Source organism: Perissodus microlepis, chromosome 15 (genome assembly GCF_051167445.1).
Source record: "Perissodus microlepis isolate ML-2025 ecotype Zambia chromosome 15, ASM5116744v1, whole genome shotgun sequence".
NCBI classification, from domain to species: domain Eukaryota; kingdom Metazoa; phylum Chordata; class Actinopteri; order Cichliformes; family Cichlidae; genus Perissodus; species Perissodus microlepis.
In genome coordinates, this window is record NC_140475.1 from 20,827,063 (window position 1) to 20,846,468 (window position 19,406).

At 38.7% G+C, this 19,406-nt stretch overlaps 2 protein-coding genes across 3 annotated transcripts in view; both read right to left on the bottom strand.

Annotated features, from left to right (window-relative positions):
* Positions 1–63: 63 nt before the first annotated feature.
* mpv17 (mitochondrial inner membrane protein MPV17) lies at positions 64–15,582 on the bottom strand. Its single transcript, XM_084952742.1, has 8 exons — positions 15,458–15,582; positions 14,802–14,882; positions 12,016–12,131; positions 8,573–8,665; positions 6,513–6,608; positions 2,623–2,655; positions 2,487–2,539; positions 64–2,102 (listed from the first exon to the last, which is right to left on the bottom strand). Exons 2-8 carry the CDS (start codon positions 14,872–14,874, stop codon positions 2,033–2,035), a joined length of 534 nt encoding a protein of 177 aa, XP_084808868.1. The 5' UTR covers positions 14,875–14,882; positions 15,458–15,582; the 3' UTR covers positions 64–2,032.
* Positions 15,583–16,250: 668 nt separating this feature from the next.
* LOC146372113 (uridine-cytidine kinase-like 1) overlaps positions 16,251–19,406 on the bottom strand; it is a 29,602-nt gene continuing 26,446 nt past the window's right edge. For both annotated transcript variants that reach the window (XM_084952717.1, XM_084952718.1), the window contains exon 15: positions 16,251–18,969. In XM_084952717.1, the coding sequence (XP_084808843.1) occupies positions 18,893–18,969 (77 nt within the window). In that variant the 3' untranslated portion in view covers positions 16,251–18,892. The remainder of the gene's footprint in view (positions 18,970–19,406) is intronic.

Here is a 19,406-nt window from a genome sequence, read left to right on the forward strand (position 1 = left end):
GATATTTGGCAGATTTTCAATCGATTCGTCAGACGTTTTCCGCTTGTTTTTCCCTGATATGGACCATGATTGTGTGTGTTTGTGTGTGTGTGGGGGGGAACAAAAAAAAAGAAAATGTGTGCAGTTAATTTGGTTGGCAGCCCAGCTCAGCAGCCTCCACATCTCCCTCCAAACAAACAAACCCCATCCCATCCAAAGCAAAGTTAGCGAGGTCAAACACACCACAGACTCATAAACTCAACTCGTGTAAAACTTTATTAGCTCTTACACCAGACGTGACCTTTAATTATCAAAAATGTGCACATTATGGATAAAACGATTCTTCATGTCCTGAAAAAGGGGAACGCAGCACTGGCATGATCCTGGGTTATGTTGCGGATTAGTGGTGACTCTTCAGCAGCTACAGTTAAACAGAAAAAATGTGACGCAGACTGTTAAAGGAACAGTTTGACATCTGAGTAAATATGACTGTCCTCGCAGAGAGAAGACTGATCTCACTCGTGCTTTTATGACACGTTATGTTAGTGTTGCATTAATGTATTTGCACTTGCATAGCAGTTTTCTCTCCTTACTGAACACTCAGAATGCTTTAGACTAGAGGAAACAAACTCCCGTTTATACAATGGTTTATTCTGTGCACCTTATTTTAAATTCAGACCTAAATCCAATTTACAATCATTTCTTCTCTGTATTATTGTAGCATCTACTGTACTTTCCAATATAAAGCGCTTTGAGGCAACTGTTGTTATTTGGTATGATAAAAATAAAATTGAAATGAATTATCCTGGCATGCCCGTCTCTGGAGAAAAGCTACAGGGGCAGAAATGCTTTCTTGGGGTGAGGCAGCAGCAGTGTGAACCACTGGACCACAGTGATAACCAATCCAATAAAAGACTGGAAACAGGAGTAAACAGCTGCCTTGCTAACAACCACGATTTTAAAGCAAGTATGTAAATCTGAGTATAAATGTCTGACAACAACTGTCCAGTTGACCGTTTTCTGTTTCCAGCCTTTAAAATAGGATAAGCTTGGTGGTTGCAGACACCAGAGACGTATTGAGCTTGTATCATTCAACTCTCTTCAAACTATTCCTTTAACATTATGTTAAATAAGATAAGGAACAAGGCTCTTTCTTTACATAGCCATGATGTTAGATTAGGTACTTTAACCACAGGAACCTCGACCAACAAAATAAACTCAAAGCAGATAAGAGTTGGTGTAATCTGAGTGAAGACAAACTGTGGCATCTTGTCCATTTATATCAGCTTTTTCCTGAGATCTGTCAAATGTAGAAGAAAAGTAGAGACAGCTGACACAACCTCACCTGCTTGCAAACTTCACAGAGGAAAGGAGACAGTCTGAAGATGTCAAATCGGCTGCAACACTTCTTGAATGTAGAAAAACGTCACTACTCTGATTTTTTTTTAAAAGAAAGAAAAAGGCCCCAAGCCAAATGAATTTAATCCAGTAATGCAGCTTTGTAAATGCTGCAGGAGGTTTGACCTCTTAATCTGTCAATTTTGGGAAAATAAAGTAAAAGATGAGGCAGGTTTAGACAAAGTAAAAAAACACAACTATGTAACCTAAAATCACATTATTAGAAACTCTGGAATGCACTTAAAATATCTGACTAAAAGTCCATTATTGGAAAAAACCAACACATTACAAAAACAATGATGTCAATACACTAAAGAGATTAGAAAAGTTTCCTTTGTGAGCAATAGGTGTTAATGTATGAGTGTGTATTGTGTGGATACACTGCAGCACCACCGCCAAATCCCATTTCCATAAATAATAAACTTTCACAGACATTTCTGCAAATGCAAGTTTGACTTTCAAGTGTGAATTTGTCACTCGGAGTAGACGAGCCGTTTCTCCCGACCTTTACGCGTGACTCAGTCACAGCTTTACACATTGGAAATACCAGCAGACTAAGTAGCCTAAAGTAAGTTACGCCCATGTCACACACACTACGAATGAGTGCAAAGTAATCATCAGCGAGAACGACACAGGCTGGACTTGTGAGCGTCCTTCACATCTTATTGGCCTTCCAGGTCAGGTAGGAGTTCCAAGCAACAGCAACGACCTGGACGACAGCCAGCCTGCAAGGAGGACGAAATCTGATGTGTCTGGTTTGGATGCAGTTTAAGTCGGAGAGTTTCATAAAGACGGAAATAAAGGCTTTCTGAGACAATTAAAGTTGGTTTCATGTGACATTTTCACAAGTGAAACAAATGATGTCTTATTTAGATGCAGAACTAGTAAAACTACAACTTCAAAACATGTTTTCAGATTTAAAATAATCCACTAAGATCAGACAGAGTATGTATCCTAAAAGTGCAGAAATGACTGTGTTAAAGCAGTCGAAATGTAAAAATAAAACCCTTAAGATTTGACTCTGTATACAAGCTTCTTCTGCTCTCACTAACCTTCAAATATGATCAGAGCTCACTGCCTGCATGCTAATGAAGCCATCAAACTCTCACCTGTGGTGCAGAGGAATGAAGTAGAAATTGGCAATCTGGACTGGAGGCCAAAGCTGAAACAAAACAGGAAACATTCAACTGATCAGTGAAACATATTCTGAAGAGATAAAAAAAAGAGATTACACTGAACACTTACATAGTAATTAGAGATCAGGGCATCTGTGTAGTCCTGTGAACACAGAAAGAAATATTATCATGTCGGTACCAACTGAAATTACTTTAATGAAAAACATTCAAAAATTTTAGGCTAAACTCAATTTATTATGAAAACAATAGAAAGGAAATGGTTATTTTGCTGCTTTCTTTTTCAGGTTCTCATATCGTCTTCTGTTATAATCAGAGCATCACGCTGCTCTCCACTCCTCTAAAACCCCAAATAAACAAACATGGTCCTGACAAAAGTTCAACATGAGGTTTCAAATGTGAAGTTATTGTGTTAAATTAAGCAACTCTAAAACATAATTTACTATCCAAGAAAGAAGAACTATTTCTTTATTAGCTAGCTCTTTATGTGGAAATCAGAGGACGTCCAGAAGAAATGTGACACTGTCCTGTGAGCCTGTAAGAGAAACTCTGTTACAGATTCTAAACATACTTTCTTTTAATAAAAAGTAAACTGACTCAACATCAAAACAATCCCATTAAAGATATGATTTGGTCATACACACACCCCCCACTGGAAAACCACAGTTAGCAGCACAGATTGTTTTACATAATTGAACAAAGATCTGTTTGTTTCTTTGTTCCTTCATCAAGCTCCTGTTCATGGATGAATATTTTATTTCACATTCACTGCCACAGATCCAAGCTTCTGGCCCCTGAGATCATCAGTTAGATCGTGGATGAATGAGTGTCAGAAGACTTCCTGTCCACCTACCACTGCAGACACTGAGAGTACATTAATTCATGAAAGCTGCACTCCTCTCCCTCAGCCTACTAAAAAAAAAAGACAAAAATCTTAAGAGGAAACTTTTAGTTGTATTTAAAAGACAGAAATAAAGTGTTTCTCCACTCAAACATGACGGACAAACTCGTGACCTCCTGCTTAGGTACGAAGTTCAGCCCTGCAGCATTTTCCATCAGAACAGTTGAAGCTGCCGGTGGGGGAGGAAGTGAGGAATGCTGATGTGTTCAAACTACAGCTGGTGAGTAGTTTCTGTCCAAACGGAAGGTAAACTGTATGCATGAACACCTTCATCAGCCACACATAAATACACTTTATTTCACTCATTTTGTTAAAACAAGAAAAATGTATTTACTTGTTACTGTAACAGAAGACGTTACAATAAGTAAATAAATATCATGTGTTAATATATTTCTATATTTAAACTTCAGAGTAAAGGTTATATACCATAGTTTCCTTCTGCAGTGAAACAAAGAGCTTCACTTACTTATTTGACACAACATTTATCCACCTGTGTCTGCAAGTCGATTACAGGCTGTGCTGTCAGCACGCTGTCTGATCTATGAAATAAAACATGCTGCTCTCCTCCACCATCGCCATTCATTGAAGTTAATCTGAAATTTATACAAGTTAAAGTTGGATTCTTAAAAGCTGCATGCAAGCGTTCATGTAGCCACTGCAGCATATTTACAGTTAGGCCCACATATTTTTGGACACTGACACAATTGGCTGTAACTCCTCTATATTTAATCAAATGTCTGCTTTTAAAGCCCTCATTCATCAGATAACTCTAAATTCAATATACTCTAAAACCCTGACAATACTTTTACAGACCTAACTGGATATTACAGACGATTTGTGTCTGAAGTCTGTGTGTTAATGTGACAAAAATGATGCTGACAATATACCTAAACTTGCACATACCATTTAAAGAAAAAAGAAAAGGCTTCTTTTATTTGTTCCCTTATTTGATGTGGTAGAGCTCAGCAAAAAGATTATGAATTATACTTAAAGAAATGTTTGGGCGTGAGTGCGTCGTGTAGTTTAATCATGTTGTTATGCTGGCGATGCAACCTGAAGGTAGAAATCAGGTGTGTGCTCTTAATAAACAACTTTCTCTCTCAAACACACAATATTACAAAACACACACACCCAGAAAAAAACCAACCTGTCTACTTAAAGGTCACCCTGACATCTCTTGGCATATAAAACCAACAAGCCAATGTTCCAGCTATAATATTTTTCTGCCTTTTTTCCAGGGTGAAAACAGTGTTTTAATTATGGTCAAACAAGCTAGTTTGCCACCTGGGGTGAAATTACGTCAATGTCTTTACCCACACAAGACGGGACCTTTCTTACCTCTTCTAGGAGCTTTTTAGGATGCGATAAATATAAAGTTATGTTGTAAAACTTTAGTGAAATACTAAACCCCAAATTCAGCTAAATTATTCATTAAAAAGAATCTAATAAGATTGTCTAAACTTTCAAGTTTTGGGATCCAGGTCTTCCCAGGGCAGCACCTGGAAGCTATATTTGTGTTTGCACTTTACACACTGTACTGTACATGCAACATCTAACAGAGGTCACACTTTTCTGCTCTTCCTGTCTTTACACTGTGCAGAATATTATGAATGTTCAGACTCTGATCAGTTACACAGCACAGCATGTGGTCTGACCCTGACATCGTGGAGTTGATCTTGGAAGAGAATGACGGCAAACGGAACAACATGCTTCAAACCCCCAACCTGCCAAGTGCCTTGAAAAACTGTGCAGTGATAAAGTTGTGATGTTTTAAAACCAGAGCCTCACACTTCTCACCTGTTTTTCTCACTTCTTCTCCAGCGTACTGTGTTTTATTTTTGAGTAATGACCAAGACTCTGACCAAACAGTTGCAGGTAAAAAGCAGAACATGTAAACAAGAGAGGCAAAGCTGCGACTGGAACTCTGTCCAGATTTATCAATCACAGCGGCTGTTTGGTCAGAGGCTCCATTCATTTTCATCTCACATTTCCTCAGTGCCAGACCCCGTTGTAACGAGCGCATTTGTCATTTATTTTCTGTCCTTTGTGACATTTACCGGGTTGGCCTTTCAGGTCTGCGCCTCTCCTTTTGTAAATAATTGATGGTGATCAGCAGCATGTTGGGAAAGCAAGGCGGCGACGGGCGTTTGAGCAGCTGGCACAAGATGACAGTTAGCTCTGACCTGGCATACAAACACACACTCACACACGTATATATGAAGGTATGAGTCACACTGGTTATTTCCACACTCCCTCCCTCTCTCTCTCTCTCATCTCTTCCTCCATCACAGGAAATAGTTTCCAATAATAATGAGAGGTGAGTGTTGGAGGTCAGATACTGTAGCTACGATGAAAACCAAACTTCCTCTCTGTGTACTGTCGTTTACCTGAGCTGTGTGCGTGCAGGAAGCTTACTGCTCTCTGACCAGTTTGTTCGTCTCAGGTTTAGTTTTAGTGCTTAAAAAGGTCAAATTCATGCCACACAATGACAACTGTAAAACTCTACACACGAAGAACAAAGATTGGAGGGTTCAACGAAGACTTTGCATCTGAAATCTGAATCATAGATTCTTTTTTCTATGTATTTAAATGCAATTTTACGGTAACACAAAGTAATTTATCTGTGCAATTCAAACTGATACCTTTCAGGCTTTAGATAAACCTGTTTTTATTTATAAATGTAACATTTATAAATAAAAAATGAGCTGAAGACACATCAGGTCAAACTCTAACCTTTTACCTCAAGTGGAGTTTTTCAAATTGATCAACGTCACCTGGAAGATTTTCCACATCACTACAATACTGATGGACTCATTCAACACAGGGTTAAAGGTGACCATTAAAAATGGTCAGAAAAATGTCAAGCAACTGTACCAACACCCCAGTTTATTGCCCTATCTGCTACCAAGCTTCTTTTTGAGGCTCATTAACGCCTTTTTTCAGACTTACACTTCACAAAGGTCAAAGGGTGAGAGACACATGACACAGAGTTATTTCTAATGTTTTGCATGTTATTTCCCATTTTACACTGGATTGTTTTTCCGCTGGGTAATGATGTTGGGAATGAATCACGACAGGATACTGAAATAAAACTCACTCACCCTCCTGAGCTTGGTGACGTTCTCCTCGACTGTCAGTCCATTCAGCGCACCAGAGATGCAGAGGAAGGCTCCCAGAAAGCACGGCGCAAAACACAGCTGTAAGGAAACAAACCAAAAAAACAAGAAGAAGCATCATAAGTTAATCATAAGTGTAACTGCTGTGGCCTAAATCAGCAGATTTCAGGTCAGTTTTATTTAAAAAGCTCCCCTCTGGCAGTGTGACATCAACCTAAACTGAGCAGTAAACGTGCAACCTAAAAACAGAACATGACTTTTGATTATGACAAATTGGGTGATAAATATCTAATTAATCTACTTGTGACAAAACATTTTCCTGCAGCACATCCGGAAAAGGAAGTCTTTAAAGAAACATCATGGAGGATGAAATCTTTCCTTCGCTGTCGTTCTTCTTTTTGTCTTATTTTCTTGATGTTTCATTCATTTCGTTCGATTGTATTTGTTTTTCCGAGGATCTTGGGATGCTTAGCTGCTACTCCATAGAAGCTGATGGAGTCCAGAAACAAAGTAACAAACTGAGTCTATAAGTAATTAAGTAATAAAATACATACCAGTGATAATCTAAGAAATCTGAAAGACTGAGGTTAAACTGTTCCTAGTATGAATCTTACATGAACAGTCACTCGACTTCTTCCGGCTGATCAGGTCTGACGCAGGAAGACGCTACAGCTGCATCACCTTAAATCTTTCAAGTGCTGCTGTTTGTTATGCACACTGAGGTGAAGCGAGCAGCGCAGACAGTGCGACTGGATCACTATTCAAGCGTGCAAGTGGACCCTTTGCTCCAGTAAATATTTTATTCAGTAACAAGCAGATACTGCTTTTTCTTTTCTTTTCTTTTTTTTAACATTTTGCTCTGCTGCAGTTTCACTGAAACACAGCAGGGGGCAGCATGAAGCTACCAAAAATGACTAGTTTTTAGACATTTACAGAAAAGTTGCATTCCAAGTTTATGCTATATCATTTTATTGATATATTTGTGTACCTTAATCTAAAGTTAATGATTCATTCAGGAAGCATGAGGTACAGATTATAGTTATGTGCAACTAGTCGACTAAACATTTAAACATTGCAGCTTTTGCTACTCAATGCCAAAAATGATAGTCAGTTATATTCAGCAATATTCTTATTTTATTAAATTACGACAGGAATTCCTGGTTCAAAGTTGTTCTACCACCATTGGCCACTCGCTGGGGCTGAACCCTGTTTCCTCTCTTTCTATGAATGAAGCAGTAAATAAACAGAGGCTTAAACTAAACAGATGACAGCTGTTCTGCAGCACTTATAAATCAATCAATGCAAACTAACTGTATATCAAGCTTTGTCAGAATAAACTGGAATATAACTAAGCAACCGAAGTCAAGTGTAATCAAACTGCACCTGCAACTCTTAACTAATCTGACATCACATATGTTTGAAAAATTATACAAAGTAAACAACATTTCAAGTATGTTCTGCTTTAGATAGTTTCTTAGGTTTTTCTATCAATTAGGCTATTATATCTTTTTTTGGCTGTCTCATTTAAACAACTAAATGAGCAACTACAAAATACCAGTGCTACCACTCAGCACCCTAGTAGATACACCTAAGGTATTAATTTGAAAATCCTCTGTGACTTCCTTCTTGAGTTATCGCATTCACAAACGTGGGTGTCCGCTCACCCTGTAGGTGACAACGATACCCCACCAACCTACAGCTGAGGGGCAAAAACTGGAGCTCTGTTGCATAACTCAGCCTCTCGGCTCAAAAGCTTCACAAAAAGGGAAAACAGTCTGCTAACAAGAGTTTCCTCCTATCAGGACAACAAAGACTCATCTGTCAGTCTGAGACAGCAAAACAATCTCAGCAGTCAGGATTCATCCACTCTGTTTGCCACAACTAACAAGCTCAGTGCGAGTGGCGAATACACACTTACACACAGAGAGCTGTTTTTATTGCTGAGCTGGTGTTCGCTTTGCTAAGAAGAAGAAGAAGAAGAAGAAGAAGAACAAGAACAAGAACAAGACGACGACAACTAAGGGTCCTTAAGATGCTCGTCTCACCTGGTCGACCAGCATTTTCTTCATGGCAGCACTTTTGGTTCCTCCAACAACTAGTCGGTCCAAAACCTTGTACCAGCTGCCGATGACAGGGCCCTTTATTGCAACAGAAATAAAATCACCATCATTATATTACTCTTGAAATTCCCCACTTAATTCTCTTCTAATATCTTTAACTGCAATGGAATCAGAAAACCGATGATGGATTTCATGAAAAATAAAAACATCAAATCTTTGCTTTTTGGTTTGTGCATTAAATATTCAGCCATTTATTCACAATGAACTCACAAAATGAACCAAAGTTAACAACTTGCTATGTGAACTATACAAACCTTTATGTCTAATTGCAATTTTCTGTAAAAATGTGTCCTTCACAAATCAACACAGGTCCACAAGAGAGAAACTGACACTGACATGGAGTTTGTTCAAAATCAGTCAAAATTTAACAATATTTCTACAAGGTGCAATCACAAAGTTCTAAATTGCTGCTGATAAAATTAAAAAACATGACGTGTCTTAGATTTGGGTTCTCTCCTCAGACTGCTGACAGCTCAGCTGCTGTTTTCAGATCACTCCTCCTCAAAGTTACATTAGTTGTGTCCATAAAACTACAGAGTACTTCTTGAAATCAAATTCTCCAGCTTTTATAACGAGGACCATCATTTGTGAGCTCAGATGAACAGTCATTATTGTGAGCAGTTGTACACCACTGTGGGCTGTGATCCTCAAGTATTTATTAACAAACCCATCATACTTGCTAGTTTTGGCCCACTGCAACTCCTTCCTGTTCCCAAAATAAAAGTTACAAAGATGGACTGACACTTTGGCACAATAGTGGGGAACCAAGGAAAGTATAAGACTTCAGCTGAACACCAAACAAAAAACAGACGTCCAGAGGTGCAAAAAAAGATGATGTTGAAGATGAGATTGGATAAAAATCAAGTATTTTGTTTGTTTGGGGTTTTTTTTTTTTTCATGTGCTGAGTCCTGTAACTCTGTGTTTGCATCTTGCAGAAGATGCACAACAGAACAGGGAATTCTTCTCCACTACCAAAAAATACAAAACTTAGGCCATAAAGGTACAAAAATAGTGTTTTATCAAATTTTTACATCAACCTCCTAGGACCTGGCGTCCACATATGTGGACATCACATTTTGGGTTATTTAGACCAAAATACTCAATTTTGCTCTACAAGGGCCTGATATCCACTTATGTGGCTCTTATTGTTCATGTTACGACCCGGCTCGAAACGATCGTAACAAGAGCGGGGTGTCCCGTGACTTCCCACGCCCAAACAGACACAGCATCGGACTTTTAACAATAGTTTATTGACAACAAGGGCACTCACAGTAGTGGGAGTGTATAATTTCGGGGTGAGCTAAGGCCAACACAACAAACAAAACTCAACCTAGGCTTTGGTTCCCCTCTGACCTGTTTACGGAAAAGAAAAGAAAGAAACAACACAGTCTGACCTCCCTGGTCTACAAACACAGGAGAAAAGAAGGCTTCCCAAAATAATCGGCAGCTCACCCCTACTTGCTCCGCACTTCACACACATGCCCGACTTTTAACCAAACAGCTATTGCTACGGCTGCTCCGCCTGGACCTGAGGCAAGTGCACGGGAAGTCTGCCACACCCCCCGCACCGCAGCTGTTCGGTCGCCCTTTTATAGTCCATGTGAACAGCAGGAACCAGTTACATCAGGCCGCTCCTTAGGTCCACCAATCACAGCCGAGCCCCTGCACAGGTGAATTTGCATACACACAGTAAGACACAGATAACCCACCAACACAGGCACGTAACAGTTCTTAAAAACAAAAATAAGGTAAAAAAAAATCTGGTAATTCTTTGTTTTTACATTCATCGGGTCCCAATATGCCCAGATATCAAAGAGAAATTAAAAATGCATGTCGTGGAAGAGTTCGGGTCTTAGGAGGTTAAAAGTTTTACATTTTAAATTTATGTCCAATTTTAAAAACATTTTCCAAAAGAACTCAGCAGCTTTCTGTCAACAGCTTCCCTCCTTAAACGGAAGCACGAGCAGGCTGGCTGAAGATAAACCGAATTCAACCAACAAATGGATGCATTATTTATGTGAAGGAGAACGATACATGATGCATGAATATAGGTGCCAATAAACATGTCGTCTCAAGTCCTGTGTGTGCTGAATAGCCACCTTCCAGACAAGACTAAATATCTATACATCTTGTGTGTATATTTTTATACGATGGAGGAGCGGAAACATAAATAAACTTTGCCTTCGTCACAGCGACGTCAGAAAGAAATGAGCTACTTGGAGGGCGAATGGTGCAGCTGTCACAGTTAGTGAAATACTGATGAATTAAACATACAAAGACATGAATGAGTGGTATACAACAAGTAACACAGATCAGACAAGTACATCATGAACACACACACTTAAAGTCATTGCTTACAGATGCACAAACAAGCAGGAATCTTTTTTTTTCCATGAACACAATAATTTTGCTTTATATTAACTTCCTCAATTTAAACAATTAACCAGACAGTAAAGAAGGAAGAAGAAGGAATTTTAATTAAAAACCTGTATTCTTTCTAAGTAATGGGCAACATTTTTTCTTCCAGGGAGCCACACTGACATAGATCGAATCAACTGAAACACATCACGCAGTTTAAGTTAAACTCTAAATTTACACAGCACAGTGTTGTACAGTGTGTTATCTGCACAGTAGAAGGCCTGCCTCTGTATGTTTAAAACATTGTTTTAAAATGTTGACTTTGTTTTACAAAGGTTCTCATTTGGTGTCCTCTGAGGTGGCAAAAGAAATCTTACAGAAAACCTTCCATATTGTAAACCCCCTACTGCATTATATCATATATAAATAGTTAGCACTATGTAGCGTAACACACAATTTCGGGACACAGCATTTGGGAATGACTGCTGTGAGTAACTGTGGTTGTCTATAATAAAGAAGCAAGATTCAGTGGTTGAGTTTGGGAACGTTTCTGTATGAAATGACTTGGAAGTGTCAGCATAGCGACCACAATAACAAATGTATGAATTTTCCAAATCCTTTGTTTCCCTTATCACCCCCTTTAGCAGAGGACACACTGAACCATCATTTATAAAAGAAAAGGAGATAATGCCTCCCATGATAACAAATTTTAAACACATTTGATTCTATGATGCAGTTTTTATGTCTTGGTGAGCGCTAATTACTGTTTTAAATGCTTAACATAATGACCCAGGTATGCACCGAAAAGGCATCACAAAAATGGCTGCTGAGAGGCTAGACTTGCTTTCATACGAACTGAAATATTATTCTATTTCTTCATGATTCACACAGTTTCTCTAGATCTAAAAAAAAAAAAATCAAGCATGTAACACCTTTTTAACAAAATAAAATCAAAGGTATTTAGAAAATTTTAAAAAGTAAATGAACTGAGAGTGAGAAGGATACTTACCACAAAGAAGAAACCAATACTCATCATCTTAGCCGTCCTCTGCACGTTGTGGTTAGCCAATCCTCTCCTCTCAATCAGCTGCTGGGAGATGACATCACCGACACCCACTAAGGACCCTGGAGGTCAAACAGAGTTGATACTGCATCTCAGTCCCCTGAGCACAATCGTCTACAGATATGATCCGTGCAGACATGTTACTGTTCCTGCAGTGAGAATCTGATTAGGCAGCACTCTTGTAATTACTGCATAATAACTGCAAATATGCCAAAAAATGTATTCAAAGAATCAACTTTACTGCTAATATTTAAAATAATATGTTAAAATATTTTATAAGCATTCCAAAATTAACAAAAGCTCCCAACCAAATGTGAACTACTAAAAAAATCTGCATTGTCTTAAAGAGATATCAGCTGAAGTCAAACTCGACCTGGAAAAAAGGAAAAGTTTCTTGAGATCAAATTTTAACACTACAACTGATAAAATGCTGCCACCCAGTGGTGAAAGTTTAAGTGACATTTTGCAGGGGGCGTTTACAAAAAGTATCTTTAAAATGCAACAAAACAGTCCAAAAGTACAAACTCCCATCCGAGTTCAACTTGGCGATGGTCACGCAATGTGTCCCTCAAACAGACTCAGTTGTTTTTCTTCTCCGTAATTTATCTTACCAATATAAATTATTTATACGAACAAATGAGATTTCATAAGGATTTCATCACGGAGCTCTTGCCTTCATTTGTTTCACACTGTTTATTAACAGGCATTAAAGGGTTGTCACCAACAAGCCACCATTAACTCATCATCATTGTGTTTTTACTTTGAACTTGGCGTCCATGAATTTCCTGAGTCACTGCTAATTTTTTATTTATAAACCAATTTTAGATAAACAATCCTGCTTAACACTGCATAGATTTCACAGAGGTCCTCTTCAAGTCTTCTGTTTGTTTCTAACATAAATCCTTTAAAAAAAAATAAGAATTGGTCCAGCAACTCATTTAAAGGCCTTAATATCTCCAGCTTGAGTCAGGACCTCAGTAAGCTCTGTGGTAAATTACTCCACTTATTAGCTTTTCACTTTATTATAGTGGGCAGCACGGTGGTTAGCACTGTTGCCGCACAGCAAGACGGTCCTGAGTTCAATTCTACCATCAGGCCGGGGGTCTTTCTGTGTGGAGTTTGCATGTTCTCCCTGTGTTTGTGTGGGTTCCCTCCGGGTACTCTGGCTTCCTCCCACCGTCCAAAGACACACAGTTTGTGGGGATAGGTTAATTGATTAATCCAAATTGCCCATAGGTGTGAATGAGGGAGTGAATGGTTGTCTGTAATTTATCCACAATAAGTCTGTGTAGGTTTTCAATTATCCAGGTCATGGTAGGGCTTGGAAGAAAAAAAACACAAGAAGCACTAAAACTTCTTGGGTTTGGTACAGACGTGTCACCTCTCATCCATGAAGCTTCTTCAGTTCTAAAGAAAAATGGTGGAGAATCCTAAACATTTAAGTCCTAGTGAAAGCTGTGCCCCTTGGAGGCAGCCTCGTTGACCAACTACTGATTTATGCTTCAGCAGGAAATCTACACCACAGTTATGTAATCACAGTAAACCCCTCTGAACCCCTATGCTGTAACCTGACGTGCACCTACCTGCAGATGTAACTACATGTTAGGTCGATGCTGGCTGTTCAGCTCCATTGATTAGGAATAATAATCATAGTATCAGTATAAATACTCACAATTGTCAGCTGATTAGACGTCAGCTGGACATAATGGAATAATAATAAGAAAAACTAAATTCATGTGTCATAACATGTAGTTATAACAAAAACAATTTAAAAACAGACCAACTGCTCAGAAATTCATGATGTGTCAACACTAACCTCAAATCTTTCAATAAATTTGGGGGGGGCGGGGTCCTTTCTTTTTTTGTAGGAAACTGAATGCAAACTGAAATTAAAAACTTTGAAAATGCATGAAGACTGTCAATAGGGAAACTGATTTTTCTTTTTTTTAATTCCTCAGAGAGGCCCCTTTTAGCTGCTCTAGCTGCAAGGTCAAACCTCTGCCTCCATCTAGTGGTGACTAAATAGTACTGCAAACAGTACTTTAAAACTACAGCCTTCTGAAAAAAGTAAAGGGTTAATACAACACTAACTGCTTAGGTTAGATCATTTACATCTGAAACTTGCTCCAATGTGTGAATCCACCAGAGCTCTAAAAGCCATTTTCAACGCTATGAAATCCAAAAGTGCTACACAACAGTTACAGAAATATTTTTGGTCTAATACCTGCATCATATTAAACTCATCAGCATGCTTTAGCGCTCTGTATCACGTTTTAGACATTTTGGGCAAACAGAGTTCAATTCAAATGTTTTTGTGTGTGTGTTAAATCAATATATTTATGGATTCGTGTGGATGTTCTGATCACTTATCCTGTAAAAATCTATGCAAACTTGATGTTCTCGTGAGTATGTACGACTCTACAACCTTCTTGAATAGATGTACATATCATAAACATATTATTCTTTTTTCATTTGCTTTTATTCCTGATCACAGTACAATGACCTTTAGCCTGTGTCTATTTGTACACTAAACTGGAGCAAAGGTTTGTAAAGTCAACCAGAAGCTGAAACGGGACCCTTCATTTTATTTTAATCAACAGAGGCCAGTGTATGGTGTACCCCAGATCGTTTCTGCACCTTCTCATGTGACATCTGTCTGCAGCTTTTCTACATTTACGTTTGCGCTTTCAGCGTGTAACTTATTTTTACGTGCAGTGACAAGGTTGTCCTACCCGCTGTCACTATCTGGACTGTCCAGGGGTATTTAGTCATCAAGGCCTGGTAGCCTCTCCAAAGGCCTGCCATTCCTCGTCCTAGGAAGAAAGAAAAATGAAAGCTTGTTGCAAATGCAGACTTTTCTGCTCAATCACCTCGCCCGCTGGTTGTAACGTGATTCAAATCAAGTGATACCACTAACAAGTTCCGTTAAACTGTCCATTAGTGATTGCCCATTAGTGTAAACTTCGGGCTTTTTTAAAAGATTATTTCAGGGTTTTAAAACACTTAAATGTATTCAAGACCTATATCGAAGAGGTTAGCTCACTCTTTCAAATTCAGTCAAACGGCTAGCTAATCCTCTCCATTCAGTTATATCACACTTAGATTAACTGTAAAATCTATTTTTTTATGACGTTTGGCTTGAGGCTCGGTCTCGTGCTGGCTGGCGAAGCTAACGTTGCACGGAACCTACGACTTGCACAGTGCGTCATTAGCGTATCTAAATCACAGCACTAACTTTCAATCACTCGTTTAGCTCACGAAACCAAACTAAACTGCACTCCTAACACACTGTAGCAACTCAGTTTAAATCAAGAATGACGAACTGCTGAGTCTTTCATCGTTTCTGTAACTTTCCGTTTAACATTATTGCAGCTGCAGTTTAACTCACCTTTACAGCTCACCGTAGTTTTAACTTAAAGGTCCGTAAACTGGCAAGCTGCGGTTAATGTACATAAAACTGTACACATGCCGCTTCCCTGAGGAAACAGGCGGAGATGCTTTCACGGCACGGAATCAGCTCCGACTTTGCAGTACTCCAACTGTACAGCACAGAAAAATATGAATACAAATTTATGTGGTATACTGTTGTTTCTTTTTTAAATACACTTATTTCGTTAGGCTTAGCTCACATCAGTTACATTTTTACAGTTTAAACAAGTTGTCAATCAAGTTGGATCTTATTAGTCTCAAGTTTTGTATTTATTATATTGGTAATTCTTCCAGTGCAACAATTAAAAAAAAAAAACCTGGTACACAATTAAAGGTCTTCTAAAAATTCCAATAAAATAAAAAGGGGGTTCAGGTAACACAGACATGTAGGCTTCCCAGTCTCAAAGATATTTCCTGAATTATTTTAGTATTTTAAGTACACAATGTTTTTATTAGTTTATATTAACTCTATATTATTGTCATTTCAGTTTATTTAAGTGATTTTTACAGATTACTTTAGAGTTTACTTAACTTTGACTAACACAGTATTCATTACATCTGCGTAAATTGATTAGTAATCAACAATTTATTTAGCTTTGTTGCAAACGATAAGGGCAGAAGAAACCGTGATCTACTACGACCAGTGAAGACAGCATAGGAACTGTAGTCTGCGTCAGTTCCGCTGTACACAATAACATAGGCACACCCCTGCCCTCTAGAGGACAACTCCAGAATAACAACATGACAGGAAGCAAATTGCAATGATTTTTATTCTGTTCAAGTGAAGTGGCACTTACGATAAATGAAACAAAAAAGAAATAAAAGTTATTACAATGGGACTTCTGGTTTACAAACAGGTGTAACTGGCATAAATATGACAATGGAATGGCTTACCAGGAAACCAAAATGTAAATCACTCAAGGAGAGGTCAATACTGTCCCCAGAACACATTTTTCAAGTAACGTGTTATGATTTGCTCTAACGTGACCTTTTTTATTGACTCAGTTTGCATAAAGTCAGAAGAAATAGAGTTATTTGAGAGCACGGGGTGTCAAACATGCAGCCCGGGGGGACCAGAACCAGGTCCATTTTGGCTCATTTGATGACTTCACAAAGTGTAAAAACTGGGAGAGATCTCAGCTTCACTAGCAAGGAGTGACAACATCTGAAAAGTTAATAGTTTTAAATCTAGACAAGTTAACACTTTCGTCATTGGTAACTGAAATGACAACAGACTCTGTGAATGTGGAAAAGCTGAGGCATACTGTTGAGATTGCACTTTTGTAGGATGCAGAAAATGTAGTTTCTAAATGGATGACCCATTAAACAAGAAAATGTAAATTAACAACAAGTAACGAGGGAGTGGGGTAACTGGTGTGGTGTGCTAGGGACAGGGTGAGATAGGGGCCGATGTGGTGACCCTGAATTGAAGCAGCTGGAAGAACAAGACAAAGACGACACATACATAATCTTACGGGCGTGGCTCACTTAAGATTATTTGTGGCCATTCGTGGGCTGTGAACTGATGTTTGACATCCCGGCTTTAGAGTTTAGCTCACAGTGGACATTTTGCATATGTGTAACAATATCCACACAGCTGCTGCTCCTGCTCCCCAAAGCCTCATCATCAACTTTACTCGCTTTTTGGTACCAGCTTCTCACTTCACCTCAACGTCGAGAAGAGCAGCCATCACAGCAAGGTGCAACATTACACGAAGCAAAATACATGAAGAGCAACGATGGCACGTATGTGGCTTTGGAAATGCAGAATTTCAGCATTTTTCTTAGCTTGCTTAAAACACTAAAAATGGTGGTACCAAGAATCAGTCGCACTGTGTGGTGGAAATGAGGCCTTGTAAGGAGCAGGTACACAGGTGAGGCTTTTAAGCATTGAAGCACCTGAAAGAGCTAAATTTAAACTGCTTTTAAATCTGTGTTTCTCAAATCAAACTGTCATTAAATAAAATGATACGGCACTGGATAAGAGTACAGAACTGAAAACATATAACATGCAAACAACATTTTCATGATGCAGTTTGAATAAACATCTGTTATGTGTTGAATGTGTGAAGAACCCTCATACAATACAATAAATAAATAAGAAAACATTTTTAAAAAATGTCTGCAAACAGAAGCAGTGTGTGGAATTTACACGTGAAATGCTACTAAGACTTAAAGCCAATCAAAATCTGGGAAATCTGAATGCAGCTCTGTTTTAAATCAAAACGTTATAGCAGCAAAGACCCCTGCTGTCATTTGGTTTAAGATGTTTTCTGTTGATGAGAATCAATAAAATCTCACAGTAACAGGGGTTTCAGGTCAAGAGCTGACAAGAAATACAGTACAAAGCATTTCCTAGTTGTGTGTTGATTCAATTAGCAGCTGAAGCTTGGCAGAAATGTTTAAAATCTCAAAATTTAAATTGCTTCAATAAAAAATAACTAACTGGGATATCCTGGCTCTCTTATTGCTGTACAAGAACCTGGTGGCATAAAGTCAAAGACACTGAGAAAAAAAAAACAATTTAACAGGAGAGTAACCGAATAAAAAGGAAGCTAAAACCTTTCACCTTTTCACTCGGTCAGTCTTCTTCAAGTATGAGTCGTTGCTGTCCCTTTCAGTGGAAGTCGCCTGAGATAAAAGTGTTTTACAGTACAGACAGCTGCAGCTTCAGCAGCAGAGCAAAGCTGGAATACACTGATTCTTACGAGAGCTTTAAGCTAGGAGAGAAAAACATCAAGCTACACCGCTAACTAGGCCAGACGCATCACCTAAAACTGTCCACGCTCGCCTTTATGTATATGTGCAAAGCAAATGATAACATTATTATTGACTGACCCAGCACCAGGAAGTGACCATTTTCATAAACTGCTTATACATCATTATAACTGAGCGTCGCTGGAGCTGGATCTTCCAGTTAACTTATCGGCTGGGTTTTAAAATCTGTCAATTAGTCATTTTATTTACATTATGCAGGTTATGAAGGTCAGCTTTTCCAGTAAACTGATGCAAATCTAAACATCACCCCTGAAGGCTCACGGGCTGCAGCTTCAGCAACAAAAACACATCACTGGCAAAATTATTAACACCAGAATTAATTCTCTTTTTCAATAGGTAGCTTTAGGTTTCCCCTTTTTAAATTATAACTTAATGGTATATCATCTTTTTAGAAGCATCCCGCATCCTGCGGGACAGCTAACACTTTCAACTTTGGCTCCTGACTTCTTTAATAACCAAACTGACCTTAAAGTATATCATTGCGAATGGGAAGCAGTTTGTAGAGCAACAGCTGACTGTTCAGGAGGACATCAATGGCACCAATCAGCTGTCTTCTTCTTCCAGTGACTAAGTGCTTTTGTAACAACCCTGCACCTCCATGATTGGCCCTCTCTCCTCAGAACTCCATCCCCTCGTCGCTTTCACACCAGTCCGACGGAGCATCGGTGCCGAAGTAACGATCTCCGAAATTCCCTGAGAGGAGCAGGTGAAAGGAGACGGGACAGAAAAAGTTGGACTTTTCTTTATTGCGTTCTCTGTAGTGGGTGACATCCGTTGCGAATATGGAAGATTTTAAAGAACATAACTGCCTTTGCTGCCACTGATTTGGATGTGAGATTACAGTGTGCATAAAGAACAGAGCTCTTTCGAGCAAATGTTTACATTGTAAACCTTCCCAATAACTCCCTTTACCTTGCTATTAAAATATTTATAATCCTGGCTAATAATCTACTTTAAATAAACCTAAAACACACCACTGACTTTTCTGTGGCTTTCCCAAACTCTCAAACACCCTGCAGCCGCTCTGCTGGTGCTAGATTTTGTCTGCAAACAGTAGAGCTTTCATCCATGCAGCAGTGGTTTTGTACTTTGTGTAATTCACAGATGATTTACCTTTTAATGCCTCTTAT

Excerpts from the sequence above, each read along its gene's own strand:
- mpv17 (XM_084952742.1), bottom strand. The coding sequence starts at position 14,874 with ATGGCAGGCCTTTGGAGAGGCTACCAGGCCTTGATGACTAAATACCCC. Across the intron at positions 12,132-14,801 it reads AGTCCAGATAGTGACAGCGG|GGTCCTTAGTGGGTGTCGGT; the intron begins GTAGGACAACCT and ends TTTGACCTCCAG. Across the intron at positions 2,540-2,622 it reads CCCTGATCTCTAATTACTAT|CTTTGGCCTCCAGTCCAGAT; the intron begins GTAAGTGTTCAG and ends GTTTTGTTTCAG.